The sequence below is a fragment of the Sciurus vulgaris genome (genome assembly GCF_902686455.1).
Source record: "Sciurus vulgaris genome assembly, chromosome: 7".
NCBI classification, from domain to species: Eukaryota; Metazoa; Chordata; class Mammalia; order Rodentia; family Sciuridae; genus Sciurus; species Sciurus vulgaris.
Window position 1 is genome coordinate 100,991,205 of NC_136467.1, and position 22,663 is coordinate 101,013,867.

At 36.0% G+C, this 22,663-nt stretch overlaps 1 protein-coding gene across 5 annotated transcripts in view; it reads right to left on the minus strand.

The window, feature by feature from the left end:
* The window catches only part of BEND6 (BEN domain containing 6), a 61,571-nt gene that overhangs the window by 18,508 nt on the left and 20,400 nt on the right, over positions 1-22,663 (minus strand). For all 5 annotated transcript variants that reach the window (XM_079147490.1, XM_079147488.1, XM_079147489.1 and 2 more), the window contains 2 exons: positions 19,392-19,611; positions 6,328-6,505 (listed from right to left, as the gene is read on the minus strand). In XM_079147490.1, coding sequence (XP_079003616.1) covers positions 6,328-6,505; positions 19,392-19,511 — 298 coding nt within the window. In that variant the 5' untranslated portion in view covers positions 19,512-19,611. The remainder of the gene's footprint in view (positions 1-6,327; positions 6,506-19,391; positions 19,612-22,663) is intronic.

The following is a 22,663-nucleotide window of genomic DNA, read 5'->3' on the forward strand; positions in this document are numbered from 1 at the left end:
TTCTTGCTCTAATATCTATAGCTTTTTTTTTTTTAAGTTTAACTTCCAGACAGTTTATTGAATTTCTAGGTTTCCCCACCACTACATTGTTTTTTGAGTATTCTTTTTTAGAAGAACCCTGTTCTTGTTTCATGGATGCAATCTTTTTTCTTAGTGGAGCTTTATTCTACTACCTGCCTTCTCAAATCATGAATTTTCTCAAGTAATCACACCCCTTTTCTCAACTGTGTCCAGTGTCCTTGAGTTCATAATTTTGGTTCAACCTCTCCTGAAAGAAACTCTTTGGTTTTTGCTACAGTGAAGGAGTGATAGTTGAAGGTCGTGGTGGAAGAATGTGCTTGTGGATTTATGGTCTGAAAGAGTCTTTATGTAGGTTTTTCAATGTTTCCCCTCTCTTTCACACTACCATAAGTTTTTTCACAGATACAATTTCTGAAACTTTTTGTACTTCTGTGGTATGCCTTGGATTATTTCTTTGTAAATTATCTACCTTTCTCCTGTCCCCACATCACAGACCCAGAAAATTAAGTTTTTGCTGCTTTTTCCAGATAAAGTTGGTCATCACTCATCCATAGGCTTTTCAGTTTCTAAAAATTTTACTGGCATTTTTTATCTGTTATGATCTTCTCTTGAGTTGGTCCTTGGGCTTTTACATGTTTTAAATATATTTTTTGATACGGTTTCAAGAGAGGAGGGAAATTCAAACATAATTAACTTAAACTTTATCATATTTAAATGAAACTGAGCAAAACTTCCTTTCTGTTTTTTTGTTTTGTTTTGTTTTGTTTTGTTTGTTTGTTTGTTTTTGTTTTTTGCAGTGCTAGGAATTGAACAGAGGGTCTCATGCACACTAGGCTAGTGCTTTACCACTGAGCTACATCCCCAGCCCAAAATGTACTGATTTTTGATTCTTAACTGAAATCTCATTAGTTACAAGAGTTAGGTTTTTGGCTAATTCTTTGTGTTTCCTAGGCGTACATTCGTTTTTAATAAATAACAATTTAATACCCTCTCATGTGAGAGATAATATCCCTCACTTCCTTTCACATTTTATTGTGCTGATCAGTTGTTATCCACAAAATCATGTTTCAACTATTTAGGACACATATATGACACAAACACATTTCCCATTTAAAATGTATATAACAGCATTATATATATATATATATATATATTTTTTTTTTTTTTTTCTGACATTTTTCTTAGTAGGTTTTATAAACAGAGAAGTAGCCCTGATTCTAGCTCAGAGTTAATGGGAATATTATTGCAAACAAGATAACTAGCATACAGTCTTCTCCCAAAAACCCCTGTCTTATGAGGATTGTACATGAAGTAAACATATTACTTTATTATTTTTTATTTTTTAACTACCCCCCCCACACACACACACCAGAATGTAAGGTCAATGAAAGCTGGAATCTTAGCTGGGTATTGTGGCACATGACTGTAATCCCAGCTACTCAGAAGGCTGAGGCAGGAGGATCATGAGTTCAAGGCCAGCCTTGGGAACTTGGTGAGACTCTGTCTCAAAATAAAATGAAAAGTCTGGGATGTATCTCAGTAGTAAAGATTCCCCACGTAAAAAGAAAACAAGAACCTTTGTTTTCTTCATTTTCCTAGGTAGTGCATAGGACCTAAATATAGTAGGGTTTTTATAATATTTATTGATGAATAAATACACGAATTAACACTGGAGCATCAGTAGACAGTTCCTGATTTTTCCAATTGCCTGAAGTCCAGCCAAGAACAACTGTACTACTTGGTTTATACGTTTACATTATAGGGAGTAGAGGGGGGCTTGAGAGACAGACAGTGTTAAATACGTAATAGGTTATATACACTTGTAAGTGCTGCAGGAGACAAAGCAGGAGAGGAGGATAAAAAACAAAAGAGAAAAGGGAGGTGGAAATTTTAGATGGTGGAAGTCAAGGAAAAGATGACTTTGGAGTGAATGCCTGAACTGAGTGAGGGTTCAAGTCACAGCGATACATGGAAAGAAGTTTCTAGACAAAGGAAAGAGCAAGAAGGCCAGTGTGTCCTAAGGACACAATGAAGACGGAGAAGAGCAGCAGAAAGCAAAGCCAGAGAGGGAAGAGAATGGAGATAACCAGATTGTGGTTATGATTCCAAGATCATAAAAAGTACTAGTTCTTACCATGAGTAAGGAAGTAATCTCACCATGGGGGCGAGAGTTTAAGCAAAGGAGTGACACACGCAGATTTATAATTAACAGTTTTATTCTTACTGCTGTGCTGAGAATACTCTTCCCAGGAGCAAGAGCAGAAGTATGGACACCAAAATAATCTGAATGAGAGATAATGGTGACTTGGATCAGACTGCCAACAGGGGTGGTGGTGGTAAAAGGGATCGAGCTCCAGACATATATTGAAGGCAAAACCAGTAAGATTTGCAGATGCACTGAAGTGGGATGTAAAAGACATAGAAATAAAAGATTACATCATGTTTTTTGGCTTGAGGAATTGAAACAGTGAAGTTAGCATTGACCAAGATGAGGAAGAAAGAAAGAGGCTGAAGGTCAGGAATGTGCTATGAGATGTGTTAGTCTGAGATGGTTATCAGTCATGTCAAGTAGGCAGTTAGGCAATGAGTGGGAGAGGTCCAGGCAGGAGAAGAGATCTGAGAATCATAGCTTGTTGATGAATTTTAACACCATGTGATTGGATAGGATCACATCAGGAGTGAATGCAGATGGAAAGGAAAGGAATCTAAGGACTGAGGGAGGTATATCATCAAATATTTAGTGGGTGGGATAATGAACCAGTTGAATAGTCTAAGGTGGCAATACTAGGAATGCAGAAGGAAAACTGATGACTGTGGCCTCTTGGAAGTCAAATGAAGAAAGCTTTCCAAGGAAAGAGAGTGATCCAAATGTGTCAAAGTGCTGGCAGCAGAGCAATTGAGAAAAATGACCGCTGGGTTGGCAATGCGGAATGTTACGGATTAAACCGTGTCTCCCCCCAAAAGGTATGTTGGAGTCCTAACCCCACCTTCTCAGAATGTAACTTTATCTGAAATAGGATTTATACAGATGGAATCAATTTGAAATGAGGTCACTGGGTTGGGCCCTAGTACAATATGAATGGTGACCTTATAAAAAGGGAAAAGCCTGGGCACAGAGCACACAAGAACACAGTGTGAACACCGTGTGAAGATGGCTGAGGAACGGCCAGAAGCTGGGAGAGAGGCCTGAGAGGTCTTTCCCCAGCACCTTCAAGGGGAGCATAGCCCTGCTTGTACCTTGATTTTGGAATTCTAGCTTCCAGAACTGTAGGAAATACACTTCTTCTGTTTTAGCCATCTAGTCTGTGGCACTTTGTCACTGCAGCCCTAACAAACGAATGCTGATGATCAGAGACGTTGCAATGGAATTAAAAGAGTTTGATTTAAATGGGATCCAGAAATAACAAGAGGGGAAACTGAAGACAGCATGGATAATCAAACTTCTTAAGAAGGATTTTTTTTTTTAATTAAGGAAAGGAGAGAAATAAGGTAGAAGATAGAGAAACAAATGGCCTAAAATAGGGTTTATTTTTATTTCTTAATTTTTTAAAGTGTTGGGGATTGAACACAGGAACTAGCACCTGCTGGGCAAGTGCTCTACCATTCGGCTACATCCCAGACCTTTTTATGTTTAATTTTGAGACCATGTCTTGCTAAATAGCCCAGGCTGGCTTGAACTGATGATCCTCCTGCCTCAGCCTCCAGGGTAGCTGGAATTACAAGTGTGTGCCGTTGTGCCCAGCAAGGTGCTTTGTTTTTGTTTTAAATGGGAGAAATATTAGTATGTCCAATAATAGTAGGAATGATTCATTAGAGGAGGAAAACTTGATTTTGTAGAACAGAGGAACAGAAGTTTGGAGAAATGCACTGGTGCACTGCTGGAAAGACTGTTTTTGGTTGCCCACAAGGATTCATTATTCGTGAATAATGTGAAAGGGTGGAGCATAAAAGAATGGGTACTGGGAGATTATTGTCTCTTCATATCCTCCTATTTCTCAATGAAGCAGGAAGCAAAGTCATCAACTGAAAGTGAGAATAAGGGAGGAGGTGTAAAGAGTTGGCAGTGAGGAGAAAAAGAAATAGCAATCTGGGAGTGTGGGAGAGAGAGGGAACTGGTTATAGTAAATGATTCTTTTCATCTGTTATTGAGCCTGATACGGTACTCATTATTTAGAATTCTCTCATCTATATTTATAACAAGAATTGGTCTTAATTTTCTTTTTCAGCTTCTGCTGTTAATAAAAGCACTTATAATGAAAATAATAACTACCATTATGAAATTCCACTCTTGTGCCAAGCACCGAGTAAAGCAGTTCTTCAAATCATCTTATTCAATCCTCATAGCAACAAGGAAATGATATATTATCCCCTTTTTGTAGAAGAGGAAATTGAAGCTGGGGCTGAGGACAAGTCATAAAGCTAGTAAAGCAGTTGAGATTCAAACCAATGCGTGTAACTCCAAAATCAATGCTTTTGAGCAGTCACTTATTCTAACTTTGTAAACTTTTACTTCACTCTAAATTCTGTGGCAGAATTTAGGGAATTATCTCTTCTTTGAAAAGCACAAAAACTTCAACAGGAGAAAGTTATAAAAATGCAATATTCAAAGTGAAGAAATTACAAGAAAATGGCTTGTTAATGGAATCTTTCTGTTCACATGTAGCTGTTTCTACTAAAATCTAAGACTTACATATAACATTCTCGGGAAAACCTATGATCTATTACTTCTCTCAATCTCCAAACTCACTCATCACCATATTCTGTCGTTTCTGTCTCCAAATATATTATGAAACTGTCCTCTTTTTTTCCACAGCCATTGCCCTAGGTTAGGCAGCTCCCAGGTTAGGCTAGAGGACTGTAATAGCTTTCTGGTGGCTCTTAACTTTCTTTCTTGTACCACTTGTACTCATTCTATACACAGCAGCTGGGGGTATCTGTTTTCAAAATGTTTGATGTGCTTACTGTTTTACAACACCATTCTGCCCAACATAGGACTAATCGTTAAATATTCAGCAGTACGGAATAGTACACTGTGCTTACAAATGGAAACCATCTTTTTTTTTTGATCTTGGAGATTGAACCAAAGGCGTTTTACCCCTGAGATACATCCCTAGCCCTTTTTATTGTTTATTTTGAGACAGTTTATGGTAAGCAACACTAAACCTTGATCTTGTGATCCTCTTGCCTCAGCCTCCTGAGTTGCTGGGATTACAGGTGTGTGCCACCATGCCCTGTGGAAACTATACTTTTGAAAAACAAATCCTCAGATACAACATAGGATCCTACAAAAAGGCAGTAAGCCAAGTCTTTTTTTTTTTTTTTTCTTTGCGGTGCTGAAGATTGAACAGACAAGCACTCTACAAACTGAGCTATATCCCCAGCCCCCAAGTGGTTTTTAATTTGTTTAGGCTCCTCTTTTTTCTTTATATGTCTTCAATGGAATGAAATTATTTTCCCAAATCACTGTTCTCAAAAAAAAAAAAAGAACTAAAATATAATCTATGAAATCATTAATTCCAGTGGTTCCATATGGATTCCAATAAGCTTCGTTTTCTAGGGCATTCCCTAGCAGAGAGGATGATATACGTACGTCTTGAGCACTTCAACATATTTGCTCTCTCTGACTAAAGTTTTCTCTCTAGATCCTAGTCTGTGAGTGGCTGACATTAAATGCTCAATAAATACCTGTTGAACATTAAATGTGTTGAACATTGTTAAATAAATTTAATATTTGGTACTTTGTAGGAAAATCTAAACTTTTTCAAACCATAAACTAGACACCTCAAAAGAGTGCTGCCATATTTAAATTTTATAATGGCGATTTTCTTTTTTTAAAAAAATTATTTTAGTTGTAGATGGACACAATATTTTTATTTATTTTTATGTGGTGCTGACGATCGAATCCAGTACCTCACACATGCTTTGCAAGCGCTCCACCATTGAGCTACAACCCTAGCCCATAAGGTGATTTTCTTAAAGCTCTTTAAGGTACTGGTTTTCTTTTTCATTCTTTTTTTTTTTTTTTGTACCGGAGATGATTGAACCCAGGGACACTTAACCACCGAGTCACATCTTCAGCTCTTTTTATTTTTTATTTAGAGACAGGGTCTCTAATAAAGTTGAGTTGCTCAGGGCCTCACTAAATTGCTGAGGCTGGCTTTGAACTTGCAATCCTCCTGCCTCAGCCTCTCAAGCTCCTGGGATTACAGGCATGAACCACCGCATCTGTTCTTTTTCAATTGCAATTCTTTTCACTGATTATATACCTTCCTTTTCATCTAAAATGCTAATTTTCTCAAAGTTTACCTTGTAGCATGACCAAAGACTGTCGAAGCCGGCTGTTTTCTTTTCGGGTGTTTGTTAGTTTTTCTTTCAGGTTTTTTATCTTGGCACACAATTCCTCTTTTGACAATTCCTCTAAGGGCGCTTCATCCTCGCTGGAACTCTCCCCAGGCAGAAAGGCATTTCCCGAAAATGGATCTCTCTAAAATGCAAGGCAGGCACAACAGAAGTTTCACAGCACCTTTAAGCGTTTATCCCACGTTCTGTATTCTGAAGGGGCTCAATCAAACCTACACACTCCTGTTCCCACAGGCACTTCCTGCTACCCATGCAGCCCTGGAGCTTCAAACTCCACTATTCAAAGGAATCGGGAGGAGGGAAGAATAGTGGCTCTTACAAAGTAGACATCAGGATTCTAAGCTTTCTGTGTCACTTTGGTGAAAAATACAAAGTAGAATAGTAGTATAACAGACTAGAACCAATGAGACCACCAGGTCTCGTCTGAGATATGACCTGCCTTGAGCCAAATACTTCACCATCTGAACCTCACTTCCTTCATTTGTGAATGCATAGATAAAAATTATGTAATAAAATAGGAAAACCTAGCACGATGGCAGGATATACAAAAGTTACTGCATCTACATACCAGCCGCAGTCAGTAGTGTAGTGCTATCCTTATAGCACTACTTATAGTGCTTATCCATTTAAGTCGGGATGGTAGTTACTGTGGGGACCAGTGAGGGTTAGTAGCAGAGAGGGGCATGTGGGAGTCTCTGGGGTGCAGATGATGTTCTAATTTCTGGCATGGATGTGTTCAGTTTGTGATAATTCATTAAGCTGTACATTTCTGACATGTGCACCCTTTTTATGTATATTGTACTTCCATATAATGTTTTAAAATATCTCCAGGAAATAAATTTTTATAGCATCTTTTGACAGTTTCCAATCCCTCAAGCCTAAATATTTCATATTTATGCTTAATTCTTGTTTTGAGAACAAATGTCATTGATACATAACAGATGTGCAAGATCTTCATAAAGAAAGTAAACCGACTGTACTGAAGGATATTATCAATGTTGACAGACATTATGTTTAGAGATAAAAAGATGTCATTTTAAAAGTAGTAATTAACCGCAAATTGAGCTTTAAAGTTAATACAATTTCAATAAAAAATCTAAAAACACTGCAACTTAATAAATTGATTCTGAAATTCATATAAAAAACAAAAGCCATTTTGTCCAAAGAAATCCTGAAGAAGTATAAAACAGGATCTTTCTTCACAAATGCAAGGGCTTACTAAAAATATAGAGTAATTAAAACAGCATGGTATAGGGATAGATAGCATGACCAAGAAATAGACTAGAGAGGCCCAAAATAGATGCATGCACACAAGGAACTTCCATATAGGACAGAGTGGCATGGCAACTCACTGGGTGTTAGGGTTTGGATGTGAGGATGTTCCCCCAAAAAGCTCACATGCGAGACAATGCAAGAGGGTTCAGAGAAGAAATGATTGGGTTAATGAGAGCCTTAACCGAATCAGTGAATTAATCCCCTTATAGGGGTTAGTTGAGTGGTAACTGAAAGCGGGTAGGGTCTGGCTGGAGGAGGTGGGCATTTGGAAGTGTGGCTTTGGGGTATACATTTTGTATTTTGTCTCTTTCTCTCTCTCTCTCTCTCTCTCTCTCTCTCTGCTTTCTGATCATCATGTGAGCTGCTTCTTTCTGCCATATTCTTCTGCCATGATGTTCAGCCTCACCTTCAGCCCTGAGGAATAGAGCCTGCTGTCTATGGATTGAGACTTTTGAAACTGTGTGCCCCCAAATAAACCTTTCCTCTTCTACAATTGTTCTGGTTGGGTCTTCTAGTCACGGTGGCAAAAAAACAAAACAAAACAAAACAAAGCTGACTAAAACGCCCCCCCCCAAATAGGACTTGCTCAATATATGATCCTGGAAACACCGGCTGACCATTAGGAGAAAAGGTAAAGAAAATGCATTCCTACCTTGGTACACACACACACACACACACACACACACACACACACACACACACACACACACACACACACACACACCACTACAGATGGATTAAGAATTTAAACATAAAGAGTGAAACTTTAATTTATGCAAAAAATACAACTTGGGGTGGAAAGAATCTTTTAGATATAATCATAATCATAATCATAATAAAAAGACTAATGCATTCGACTAAATTAAAAACTTCTATTCATTCTTTTCATTAAAAGAAAAAGACTGATCACATTCTATGGAAGATATCTGATTTGTTGTTAACCGACAAAGGTGCGTGTGTATAAATATATATATAAATATATACTTATATATATACTTATATATATTTATATATATGTAATTCCCTTCAAATAATAAGGAAAATAAAGCAGCAACTTAATAGAAAAATAAGTGATTGACATGACCAACATTTTACTGAATAGATAAACACATATGGCCACCAAGTATAAAAAAATGTTCAACCTCATTAGCAGTAAGGGAAAAGATCAAAATCACAATCAAATATATTTTGGGCAAAATCTAAGGAGTCTGACACAACTAAGCATGGAGTAGACATGGATCACTGGAATTTCCCATATATTGCTGGTGGAAATAAAAATTGGTACATGACTTTAGAAAACAATGTGACATTATCCCATAAAGTTTAATATTCACCTGCCGTCTGATCTTGTAATTGATTCCTGGGTCTACATATAAAAGAAACTTTTAGTATACTTATATTAGGAAGTATGTCCAAGACTGTCAGTAGCAACATGGCTCACAATTGCCCACTGACAGGACAACGAATAGGTGAATTGTGCTGGAGTCACACAGTAGGATTTACCCAGAATTGAGAGTGAATAAATCATTGCCATTATGAATTAATCTCAGTAAAATTTTGAGTGAAAAGAGCAAGTTCTAAATGTAAACATATAATATAATAGACTTTTTGTAAAGTTAAACAATAAATAAGCTGGGTATGGTAGCACATGCCTGTCCTCCTTATCTTCTGGGAGGCTGAGGCAGGAGGATTGCTTGAACCCAGGAGTTCAAGGTCAGCCTGGAAAATAGCAAGATCCTATCTCAAAATAAATAAATAAATAAACCTAATGATATATTTAGATAAATATATTATACATATTATTTAATTGATATTTATGTGTAATGAGATTATAAGTATGCCTGTATTTCAGTTTTATAAAATTTTTAAAAAGTGGGCTAGGCATAAAAATGAATGACTTTATGACATTTAATGGTAAATGGATGGAGCTAGAGACTATCATGTTAAGTGAAATAAGCCAATCCCAGAAAATCAAAGGCCAAATGTTTTCTCTGATATGCAGATACTAATACACAGTAAGAGGGAGTGGAGAATAGAAGTTCATTGGATTAGATAAAGGGGAAAGAAGGGAAGGGAGGGGGGAACGGAAAAAGGAAAGACAGTAGAATGAATCAGACATAACATTTCTATGTTCATACATGAATACACCAGCAATGAAATCCATATCATATATGACCACAAGAATGGGATCTTCATTAGAATGTTACACTTCATGTATGTATAATATGTTAAAATACACTCTACTCACATGTTATCTAAAGAGAACAAATACAAAATTAAAAAAATTTTTTGAAAGAAAATTTTTTAAAAAGCGGGGTAGGGACATAGCTTAGTGGCAGAACACTCACCAGTATGCATGAGGCTCAATCTCCAGCAGTGCAAAAAAAAAAAAAAAAAAAAAAACAAAGGAGGGGGGAAATAAAAGCAAATAAATTATACATAAGATTGAATATGATTTTATCTGAATTGACACCAGTAGGGGTAGTGGAGGAGTATACAGGTAGTCATAAATTATGGTAAGGTAATGTTTTAGATTTTGAGATGTGCCACAGCTTTATTGGATTTCATTATTCTTATTCATTGGAGTTCATTATTCTTATTCTTTTTTTTTTACATGTGCTGGAATGAAATCCAGGGCCTGTACATGCTAGGCATGTGCTCTATCACTGAGCTACATCCCCAGTTCTCATTATTTTCAAAATAAAAAGTAAAATCACCTAAGACAATATATAGAGTAAAATCAAGCATATTGCATTGCACATAGTGGACATCTAATAATCATTATTATTGTGCTGGGAGATGATATATTTTCCTTCTTTGTTGTTCATACCCATTCTGCATTTCTTTCCCAAGTCTTCATTCACAACCTCTCTGTCAAGACCTGCCATGAAGTCAATTTTGGGGCTTATTGCACCAGAGAAAAGAGGGAGAAGAATGGCCTAGAAGAAAGCATTCATGTTTACCTTTTATTTTAAAAATAGTTTTTAAGGTCAATAGCAAGACAATAATTTGAAAACACTGGAGTTGTAAAACCCAAGTTGTGTTGATTCTGAACATTTTTTCTCCAAAAAAATGGAAAATTGGAGTACTAACTGGAATCTGTAAACACCAAAACCCAGAAGCCTAAAGGTTTTTTGAAAAAAACCCTGACAGTAATAGAGATAAAGTTTATGCCATAAAGAAACGTCCTGCTGCACAGCAGAAAAAGACTTTCTGGGGCTGGGGAGATAGCTCAGCGGGTAGAGTGCTTGCCTTGCAAGCACAAGGCCCTGAGTTCGATCCCCTGTACCACAAAAAAAAAAAAAAAAAAAAAAAAAAAAAAAAGACTTTCTGGTGCTGGAGGAGTCTGGGAAATAAAGAACTGGAATGGCATAGAATCAAATTTAAATGTCTGTACTTTACTATCCCTGACCTTTAGGGGAAGGGGATAGACCTAAGAGGCTGGGGCACATGATAACATGATATAAACATCCAGATAACGGGGGCAATCCCACAGCAGCAGGGCTAGCTCCTTGCTTCTTTGTGCAGTCTAAGCTCCCTGAAGAGTCACCGTGTCCAGTGTAATTTCGGGGTATCATGGTGCCTCTCTGGCCCACAGATCAGAAATGGTCAAATTGGTTTTCAGACAAGTGGACCAGAGACAGCACCCACACTTCCTTGTGTTAATGCAAAGCAGCTAGAGAATCCAAAGGATCCTTGTGTCCTGGTCAGGAGATAGGAAAATTCTGGGGAAATTGATGAAACAGAAAGAGCTTAGTGTGTAGATATAGGGGCCACAGGGTGCCAGAATCTTATGGAAGGTGGTAGTGGGTACCAAGATAGCAAACTTCAGCAGCAGGTGCCAACAAGATCCCCAAAGAGCCTGGAACAATTAATTCAACAGCAGCACTAACGACACCTAGGAACCAGACAGGAAAGTTAGAACCTTACAAGAAGACCATGGAGGTGTTATTCATGTAAGACTCCTGAAAACTTGGATTATGTCCCAAGAAAAAGAGTGGAAAGCAGAAGAGAAAAGAATCTAGGACTGATTGAAGCTTTATTGTTGAAGTGACTGAGATAATAACTAAAAGGGACTTTTAAAAACTGGAACACAAATTGTAGGATTATTATTATTATTCAGGAATGGAAAATTAAAAGCCAGATGAGATCAGTTATAGAAAAATGCATTTGCACTTTTGTATGATTTATGATATGTGTATTCAATACTTATTTTATAAACAAATATCAGTGTGTGTATATATGTTCCATTGTTATACAAATGCTTCCATGTGTTATATACATGTAATATATATATGTACATAACAGCAGTGGTTATATATAATAGTAATATAAGTTACTATTATATGTGGGCAAATAGCCAATGTACTCATATACAATGTATAAATCATAAGGAAGTGATGTATTTAATTAAATATAAATGAAAGATTTTTTTAAAAACTGAAGGATGCCTATTGAGACCCTAATTCTATGCTTGATACTTGGGAAAAAAATAGAATATATGGTCTTTTTCTTGCTAGTAAGTATGAGAAAAAAAGGGAATCAGGCCAAAGTAAATCCATTTGTAAGTACCAATGTAAGAAAAGAGCTACAGTTAATAGACAAACTTGGAGAAGATATTTATAATATTTCAAACCTGAATTATAGTAGTCTAATTTCTATAATAGATAAAGTATTTATAGTAAAAGTGGGATAGAAAACCTACTAGAATAGACCAAGAAACCCAACAGAAAAGACAAAAACCCAGCAGAAATATGGACAGTATTAGAAACTACTAGTTATCTCATTCTTCCCTGGTAACAGGGGTATAGCTAGCTGTTAGCCAAAGACTTCATTTCCCAGACTCACGTGCTATGCACCATGGTTATCTATGCTCCTGCCAATGGGATGTGAGCAGAAGCTATGTGCACCACTACTAGTCCATAGTCTTAAGAGAATGAGTATGTCTTCCCCTGCCAATTCTCCTTTTTCTGAGAGAAAAACAGGATCAGAAAGCGGGAGCAGTCATGTTAGATGCAAAGGCAGAGATTGCATGTTGAAGAAGGTAGATCAACAAGGTAAGAAGGATCCTCATTATTGGGGAGCTGCCTTATCAACCCCAGACTGCTCTTACTATTATATAATAATAAACTTCTATCTTATATAAGCCACTGTTGTATTATTGGAGTCTTTGTTATGTTCTTTGTAACACATATCACAAGTATTCCAGAATGGGTACACAGAAGTAGGAATACCTAAAACTTGAAAACTGTTTAAAAAAATTAAAGGTCAAGTGCTGGGCAAAAAAGGTCAAACATACTTTGGATTGTGCAGAGAGGAGTGAGGAAAGGGGTGGGGCGATGGGGATGGGAAGGACAGTAGAAAGAGACAGACATTATTAAGCTATATACATGTATGATTACACTACTGGTATGACTCAGCACCACAGTACAGCCAGAGGAATGAGAAGTGTTGTTCCAATTGGGTACAATGTGTCAAAATGCATTCTACTGTCATGTATAACCAATTAAAATAATTTCTTTTTTTTATAAAAGGGCAAAAGTATGGCATGCTGGAAAGTCACTGACTTTCTTTAGACCTTGGTGACATTTTTGGTAAAATGGTCACCTGCTATACTTTTGAAGGCAGACCATATTCCTAGTGAGCCTGGAAAAAGAGCTTTGGTATGTTTTAGCCACTTTATGTCAGTGCATGCCAGTTTGCAAGTACATGGAAAATTCTGAGTGCAGCATGTAGTCTAAATTAACTGTGTTCAGTAATGTTAAATCTTCAAGGATTTGGGGAAAATTTTTACTTCCATATCTAAATAGCAGGAGGTAAGACTGTAATCTCAAGGCTTTCTCAGGAACTTCTCTTTACATGTTATCTGGCAGACAATGGTATCCAGCCCAGTGGAAAGCTTTAAATTCAAGGTGTTACCTTCAAGATTTTTTGTTTGTTTGTTTCAGATGGCCTTTAGGTAACTGTCATAAATTAGAGAGAAAAGAACCTGAGAAAAGATGCCCTAAGAAAAGAATAGAGTTGGGCTCGGGATATAGCTCAGTTCTTAGAGTGCTTGCCTGTCAAGCACAACACCCTGGGTTTAATACCCAGCACCGCAAAAAAAAGAGAGAGTTTTCAGCCCTAAGATCTATGACAGAATAAGAACTCTGGCTGTAGTGAATTAGTGAATTGCAATGGAATGAAATAGAAACATGTAGTTTGGAAAGCTATTAATAGTTTTGAGGAAAGAAGTTGCTGAAGAAACCACACTACTGCCTATAAGAACATGTGACTATTTTACCCCTCAAGCAACCCTGAGCCCCCCAAACCTGCACTAGCAAATTACAACAATATTTTCACCTATCAATTTGGCAAAAATTAGAAAAGTGGATATTAATGCTAAATGTTAGTAGGGAAGTGTAAATATAGGAACCCATTATGCATTGCTGCTGGACACGTAGACTGATATGAACATTTGGAAAAAGCAATTTTATAATATTTAGTCAAATGAACCAGAAATAAATATGTAAACCATAAATCTTCCTCCTATGTATTTACCCCATAGAAATCTTCACACTGTCTCTTACAGGGAAATGTATGAGGATTATTTTGTTGATTCTAGGGGAAATTTAAGTGGTCATCATTGGAGAAAAGGATAAATACTATGCAGCATTTAGATGCACTGGATAAGATGTATGTGTAGCAATATAGATAGATGCTAAAAATAGTGCTGACTGTGAAAACAAACTAAGTATCCATGAATGGATTAATGGATAAACTATGTATATATATATTTATATATATGGTACATACACATATATGTATATATATGTATGTACATATATGTGTATATATGTGTATGTGCCATTATGTAACATAGTTTATGAATATACAAGTACTATACATATATGTTTGCACCACAGTTTATATACAAATATGCATATATGCATATATGTATGTATTTTGTATATTCATAATATATATGCATATGTATATAATTCAGCCTTAAAAAATAATGAGATCTTGGGGCTGTAGCTCACATGTGTGAGGAACTGGGTTCATTTCTCAGCACCACATAAAAATAAGCACAAAAAGATATTGTGTCCATTTACAACTGAAAAAATTAAAAGAATAATAATGAGATCTTGCTATTTGCCAAAATGTATATGAGCCTAAAGGACATTATGTTAAGTGAAATAAGCCAGACACAGAAAGAAAAAATATTGCATGGTGTCGCTTAAATCTGGAGTCTAAAACAAAACAAGAAAACAAAACCAAATACACATGACAGAGAACATGCAGTGGTGCATTCAGTGGTAAGCAGGATAGAGGTTAGGAAATGGGAAGATTAGGCCAGATGATACAAATCTGAACAAGTCTAGAGATCTAATGTATAACATGAGGACTATAGGTAACAAAACTGTTCTATATTTGAGATTCATGCTAAATGAGCAGATTTTAGCTGCTTTTGCCTTCAAAACAAAGAAAAAAATATGAATAATTCTATGAAAGGATGGTAGTATTAGTTTCACTCAGTAACCTTTTTACTTTTTAGATATACTCCATAACATCATGTTGTATACCTGAAATTTTATAAATAAAAATTATTTTTATAAAGTAATGCTGATAAAAAAATCAGAAGCAAATTAAGATTTGTAGTGTGATATCAATGTACTACTAAATGATGTATATATATAAGTCTATGTAATGCAATGTAGCTTATAATAGCTTATATAGCCTTTAAAATATTTTTAAAAATATTTTTAGTTGTAGATGAATGCCATATCTTTATTTTTTTAATGTGGTCCTGAGAATTGAACCCAATTCCTCACACATGCTAGGCAAACACTACCACTGAACCACAACCCAGCCCCTAAAAATATTTCAAACCATAATAATGTAGTGTTTATTTAACAAATTAAATAAAAATATATAAATATAAAACATTACATGTATTACAAAGACATACACAAATACATGTATTATAGAGACATACAAATAAAAAAATTACAGAATAAGCATATTGTATTGATTGCCCTTCCAAACTACAGGAGGGGGAAAGAATGATAAGGATTGCCCATGAATTGGAATTAAAAAGAAAAACAAATAGTAAGTCTTAAAGAAGAGTTATTCCTTGAAATTGATTTATTTAAGTTGTGTGTGTCTTCCTTGTTCAGTTTAGGTAATTCATATGTCTCTAGAAACTTGTTGATGTTTTCGAGGTTTTCTGTTTTGTTGGAGTATAGATTTTCAAAATAGCTTCTAATTATGTTTTGTATTTCACTCGTGTCTGTTGTGATATTTCCTTGTTCATTCTGAATTTTAGTAATTTGAGTTTTCTCCCTCTTTCTCTTTGAAATAGAAGAGGTCATCAAAAGCCTACCAACAAAGAAAAGTCCGGGACCAGATGGGTTCTCAGCCGAGTTCTACAAAACCTTTAAAGAAGAGCTCATTCCAATACTCCTCAAAGTATTCCATAAAATAGAAGAGGAGGGAACCCTCCCAAACTCATTTTATGAAGCCAATATCACCCTGATACCTAAACCAGACAGAGACACATTGAGGAAAGAAAATTTCAGACCAATATCCTTAATGAACATCAATGCAAAAATTCTCAACAAAATTTTAGCAAATTGCATACAAAAATATATTAAAAAGATAGTGCACCACAATCAAGTGGGTTTTATCCCAGAGATGCAAGGTTGGTTCAACATCAGGAAATCAATAAATGTCATTCACCATATCAACAGACTTAAAGTTAAGAATCACATGATTATTTCAATAGATGCAGAAAAAGCATTCGATAAAATACAGCATCGCTTCATGCTCAAAACACTAGAAAAAATTGTGGTAGTGGGGACATTCCTTAACATTGTAAAGGCCATCTACGCTAAGCCCATGGCCAATATCATTCTAAATGGTGAAGAACTGAAATAATTCCCCCTAAAAACTGGAACAAGGCAGGGATGGCTTCTTTCACCACTTCTACTCAACATCATTCTTGAGACTCTAGCCAGAGCAATTAGACAAACCAAAGAAATTAAAGGGATACTAACTGGAAAAGAAGAACTCAAACTATCCCTGTTCGCTGATGACACGTTTATATATTTAGAGGAACCTGGAAATTCCACCAGAAAACTCTTAGAACTCATAAGTGAATTCAGTAAATTCAGGTTACAAGATCAATGCTCATAAATCCAATGCATTTTTATACATAAGTGATGAATCTTCAGAAAGAGAAATTAGGAAAACTACCCCATTCACAATAGCATCGAAAAAAATAAAATACTTGGGAATCAATCTCACAAAAGAGGTGAAAGACCTCTACAGTGAGAACTACAGAACACTAAAGAAAGAAATTAAAGAACACCTTAGAAGATGGAAAGATCTCCCATGTTCTTGGATAGGCAGAATTAATATTGTCAAAATGGCCATACTACCAAAAGTGCTATACAGATTCAATGCAATTCCAATTCAAATCCCAATGATGTACCTTACAGAAATAGAGCAAGCAATTTTGAAATTCATCTGGAAGAATAAGAAACCCAGAATAGCTAAAGCAATCCTCAGTAGAAAGAGCAAAGCAGGGGGTATCACAATACCAGATCTTCAACTCTATTACAAAGCAATAGTAATAAAAACGGCATGGTACTGGTACCAAAATAGACAGGTAGATCAATGGTACAGAATAGAGGACATGGACACAAACCCAAATAAATACAATTTTCTCATACTAGACAAAGGTGCCAAAAATATGCAATGGAGAAAAGATAGCCTCTTCAACAAATGGTGCTGGGAAAACTGGAAATCCATATGCAACAGAATGAAACTAAACCCCTATCTCTCACCCTGCACAAAACTCAACTCAAAATGGATCAAGGACCTTAGAATCAGACCAGAGACCCTGCATCTTATAGGAAAAAAAGTATGTCCAAATCTTCAACTTGTTGGCTTAGGATCAGACTTCCTCAACAGGACTCCCATAGCACAAGAAATAAAAACAAGAATCAACAACTGGGATAGATTCAAACTAAAAAGCTTTCTCTCAGCAAAGGAAACTATCAGTAATGTGAAGAAAGAGCCTACAGAGTGGGAGAATATCTTTGCCACTCATACTTCAGACAGAGCGCTAATTTCCAGAATCTATAAAGAACTCAAAAAGCTCTACACCAAGAATACAAATAATCCAATCAACAAATGGGCTAAGGAAATGAACAAACACTTCACAGAAGATTGCAAGCAATCAACAGATATATGAAAAAATGTTCAACATCTCTAGTAATAAGAGAAATGCAAATCAAAACTACCCTAAGATTCCATCTCACCCCAATTAGAATGGCGATTATCAAGAACACAAGCAACAATAGGTGTTGGCGAGGATGTGAGGAAAAAGGTACACTCATACATTGCTGATGGGGTTGCAAATTAGTGCAGCCACTCTGGAAAGCAGTATGGAGATTCCTCAGAAAGCTTGGAATGGAACCACCATTTGACCCAGCTATCCCACTCCTTGGCCTATACCCAAAGGACTTAAAATCAGCATACTACAGAGATACAGCCACATCAATGTTCATAGCTGCTCAATTCACCATAGCCAGATTGTGGAACCAACCTAGATGCCCTTCAGTTGATGAATGGATAATGAAACTGTGGCATATATACACAATGGAATATTACTCTGTCATGAAGAATGATAAAATTATGGCATTTGCAGGCAAATGGATGAAATTGGAGGATATCATGCTAAGTGAGATAAGCCAATCTCAAAAAACTAAAGGACGAATGATCTCGCTGATAAGGGGATGAGGACATATAATGGGGGGTGGGAGGGGTTAGTGTTAGGGTTAAGGTTTGGTTTAGGGTTAGGGATAAGGAGGGTGGTAAGAATGGAGGAAGGAAGGACTGTATAGAGGGAAAAGAGGGGTGGGAGGGGTGGGGGGGAAGGGAAAAAATAACAGAATGAATCAAACAACATTACTCTATGTAAATTTATGATTACACAAATGGTATACCTTGACTCCATGTACAAATAGAGAAACAACATGTATCCCATTTGTTTACAATAAAGAAGAGTTATTCCAGCTGGGTGCAGTGGAGCAGGAAGCTGTGAGAGGAGAATCACAAATTTGGGAGGAGGAGAAGAAGGAAGAGGAAGCAAAGGAGGAGAGGGAGGGGGAGAAAGAGGGGAGGGGAAAGAAGAAAAACTGCTAGGGATGTAGCTCAGTGGTAGAGCAACCTCTGGGTTCAATCTCTAGTAGTGGGGGGAAAAAAAAGAAAGAAAAGAGGTATTCCAATTTCTCCAATATATTTTTGAAAGGAAAAAATATTTTCTGACCGTTTGCTGATCTTTAATTTCCCAGAATTTTAAGCAAAGTTTTAACAATGGCATATTTGGCTATAAACAGAGGCAGGCTCATTGCTTATTTATTTATTTATTTTTAAAATTATTTTTAGTTGTAGATGGACACCTTCATTTTATTTATTTTTATGTGGTGCTGAGAATCGAACCCAGAGTCTCATACATGTTGGGCAAGCACTCTACCACTGAGCTACAACCCCAGCCCCTCATTGTTTATTGAATGTTTGTAATTCTTCCTGTCTGAGATTGAAAGGAGACCATGACACAAAATTCCCTTAACTGAATACAGAATTTAAAGGAAGAATAAATTTATAGAAGAGAAGAAAGAACTGAGAAATTATGTAATTATGGTTGAGCTACTCAATAAAATTGAATCGAGGTGGAAAAAACCAACCTGTCCTTTTTCCATGTCACTATTTGGATTTTCTGAGTCCATTGTCTCTGTCCTTTTCCTCTTTCCTTTTCTAAGGGCTTGAATAGTGGTAATTTCATCTGTCTGCAAGATCTTCTGCATTTTCTCAATTAGTCATCAAAGGTTTTCTGAAATTGTTGGAGGAGGGAATACCCATGTAGACGATGCTACTCTGGATGTAGCCCCAAAGTTAATGATTTTCCTTAAAAACAAAAACAAAAAAGGAACACAATATGTTTACAACTCTGCTTCACAATGGCACTACTCCCTCAGGTAAATTTTACTAAATGCTTCCTAGCATTCTTTCTCTCACTGACCAGTTAGTAAGCAGTTTCATTTGATTCAAAAGTTTTCAATTTTATCATCATCATCACGAGGGTGTTCATGTTTTGATTTGCAGTGAGCTGTCACAAAATCAAATAGTGTAAACAGTTTTCTATCTTTGTAAGTTTTTTTGGTCAGACAAAAAGTCTAAAAGTGAAGAGTCGAATAAAGTATGAACATTATAAATTTATATAAATAGTATCACGGAGACCGAAGTTATATGTTAAGTTATATGTTTTAACAGTAGAACTCACCAGGATCAAAGACCTAAATACTCCAGGGAGAACAATAAGAATTACTTAGAAGATTTTGTTATTTGTAACAGAAAACTCTGAAGTCTTAAGAGAGAACATTTTCCTTGCTGCTACAAACTAAAGAATTGTAGCATTAGGGTTGAAATGATTTGTTTTGATTTGTACAAATGATGCAGTACATTGGGTCTGAACATCCTTCATACTTGAATGCATTAGTGTGATTTCATGAGCAGAAGATTTAATTATAAATTATAAAATTTTAACTATAGGGCTGGGGTTGTGGCTCAGTGGTGCAGCATTTGCCTCATGTGTGAGGCACTGGGTTTGATTCTTAGCACCTCATATAAATAAGTGAATAAAAAAACCTGCACAGTAAAAAAAATTAACTATTAAAGGGATTGAGTTTAGACATCTTCAAGAAATATGTGGGCTGTTGAGCAGAAGATAACATTTTGCTTCTTATCAAATTACACTGAATAATTATATTAGAAAATATGGTTCTTTTGCTTCTTCTAAATCAGTCTTTATACTTTATCCCAAGAAAAAATGTTTGGATGTTTTGCCAAAATTGCTGTGATTCTTTTTTGGAAACTTTTCTTTGGCTTTCAAATGCATTAATAGTGTGTGAGCTTACACATAAGACTGAACTGTCAAATCTGACTCACAAACATCAGAGATCTTACCCAGGATTGAGCTTTATTAATAATTCCAAAGATATAAGCAATCAAGAGGCACAGGCAAAGTAGGGAGAGGTCTAGTACATCGTGCTAAGTCCTTCCTTCTCATGTCATATATGTACTCTGTGGTCCAGATTACTTAGTGAGGCCTCAGTGAGAGTCACCTCATATAATGGGGAGTGCTGAAGTCATAACATATCTTCATTTTATATTTTAGAGTTGAACAGCTTGCATGACATTCTACAGGAAGGTATAAATCCAGATTCTAGGCTGTCATCAGCAATCCTAAACCAAGGATATACTCTTAAAAGCATTCCATAGATGCAAACTCTCCTCATAGTAAATATCATTAGTTGACAAACTATCTCTGTAAAGGACTTAGATAATAAATATTGTGGGAATTGCCAACCAAGAGACAAATATGGATATAACAATGCATTTATACAAGAGGAGAAACAAATTTTCACAAAAATTTTTCACAAAATTCAAAATGTAATAATTGGTACAACTTTTTGTAAGACATATTTACTAATGGAACAAGTATAATTCGAAAAAATAACACCTTGCTTAATTTGGGTTCCAAGTTATTTTGCTACCATCAAAATCAATTGTAAATGCTCATCTTTTAAGACTAACCTGTAATGAGCTTTTGCGTATCTCATTTTCAAAGATGTTCTTCACACTCATAGGTTCTGACATATGTTGATATTAATCCATGAGTTTACAATTTTCTTAATTGAGATAAAATCTACATAACACAAGATTCACCCTCTTAACTATTTAAAAGTGTGTATTCAATGATTTTTAATGTATTTGCAATATTTTAAGACCATTACCTGGAGACTGTTACTTCTGAATATCAGTTGCGAATTTTAAGTGAACACATTTATCTCTTAGAATACCATTATAAAGGCGATTATCAAGAATACGAGCAACAACAGGTGTTGGCGAGGATGTGGGGAGAAAGGTACACTCATACACTGCTGGTGGGGCTGCAAATTAGTGCAGCCACTCTGGAAAGCAGTGTGGAGATTCCTTAGAAAACTTGGAATAGAACCACCATTTGACCCAGCTATCCCACTCCTTGGCCTATACCCAAAGGACTTAAAATCTGCATACTACAGAGATACAGCCACATCAATGTTCATAGCTGCTCAATTCACAATAGCCAGACTGTGGAACCAACCTAGATGCCCTTCAATTGATGAGTGGATAAAGAAACTGTGGTATATATATACAATGGAATATTACTCAGCCATAAAGAATGATAAAATTATGACATTTGCAGGCAAATGGATGAAATTGGAGAATATCATGCTAAGTGAGATAGGCCGATCTCAAAAAGCCAAAGGACGAATGATATCGCTGATAAGTGGAGGATGACACATAATGGGGGGAGGGAAGGGTTAGAGTTAGGGTTAGGGAGGGGGGCAAGTATGGAGGAAGGAACTACTGTATAGAGGGTAAAGAGGGGTGGGGGGAAGGGAAAAAATAACAGAATGAATCAAACAACATTGCTCTATGTAGATTTATGATTACACAAATGGTATGCCTTTACACCATGTACAAACAGAGAAACAACATGTATCCCATTTGTTTACAATTAAAAAAAAAATGACAAAAAAATAAAATAAAATAAAATAAAATACAGTTGCAATGTGAAAAAAAAAAAAAAGAATACCATTATAAAATTCTTTTAAATTCTTCTCTTGATATATGCCTTTCAGTGTCATTATATTGCAGATGAATTACTTCCAATTAAAAGTTAGAGGGAAGCTCTGGGATTGCACAGTAAAATGATTTGAAAGATAGACATTTCCTTTGCATTTGCTTTCAAGTTTGAAAGACAAAGCTGGAACTATAATTTGAACTTGAAAATATGTCAAATGCAAATCAAATGAGGATAAACATTTCTTCTTTTAACTTTTGGCAATAGAAGTGTATAAAGCAGTTTGATATTTTTGAGATACAAATTATTACTGAAATGAATTTACCTGAG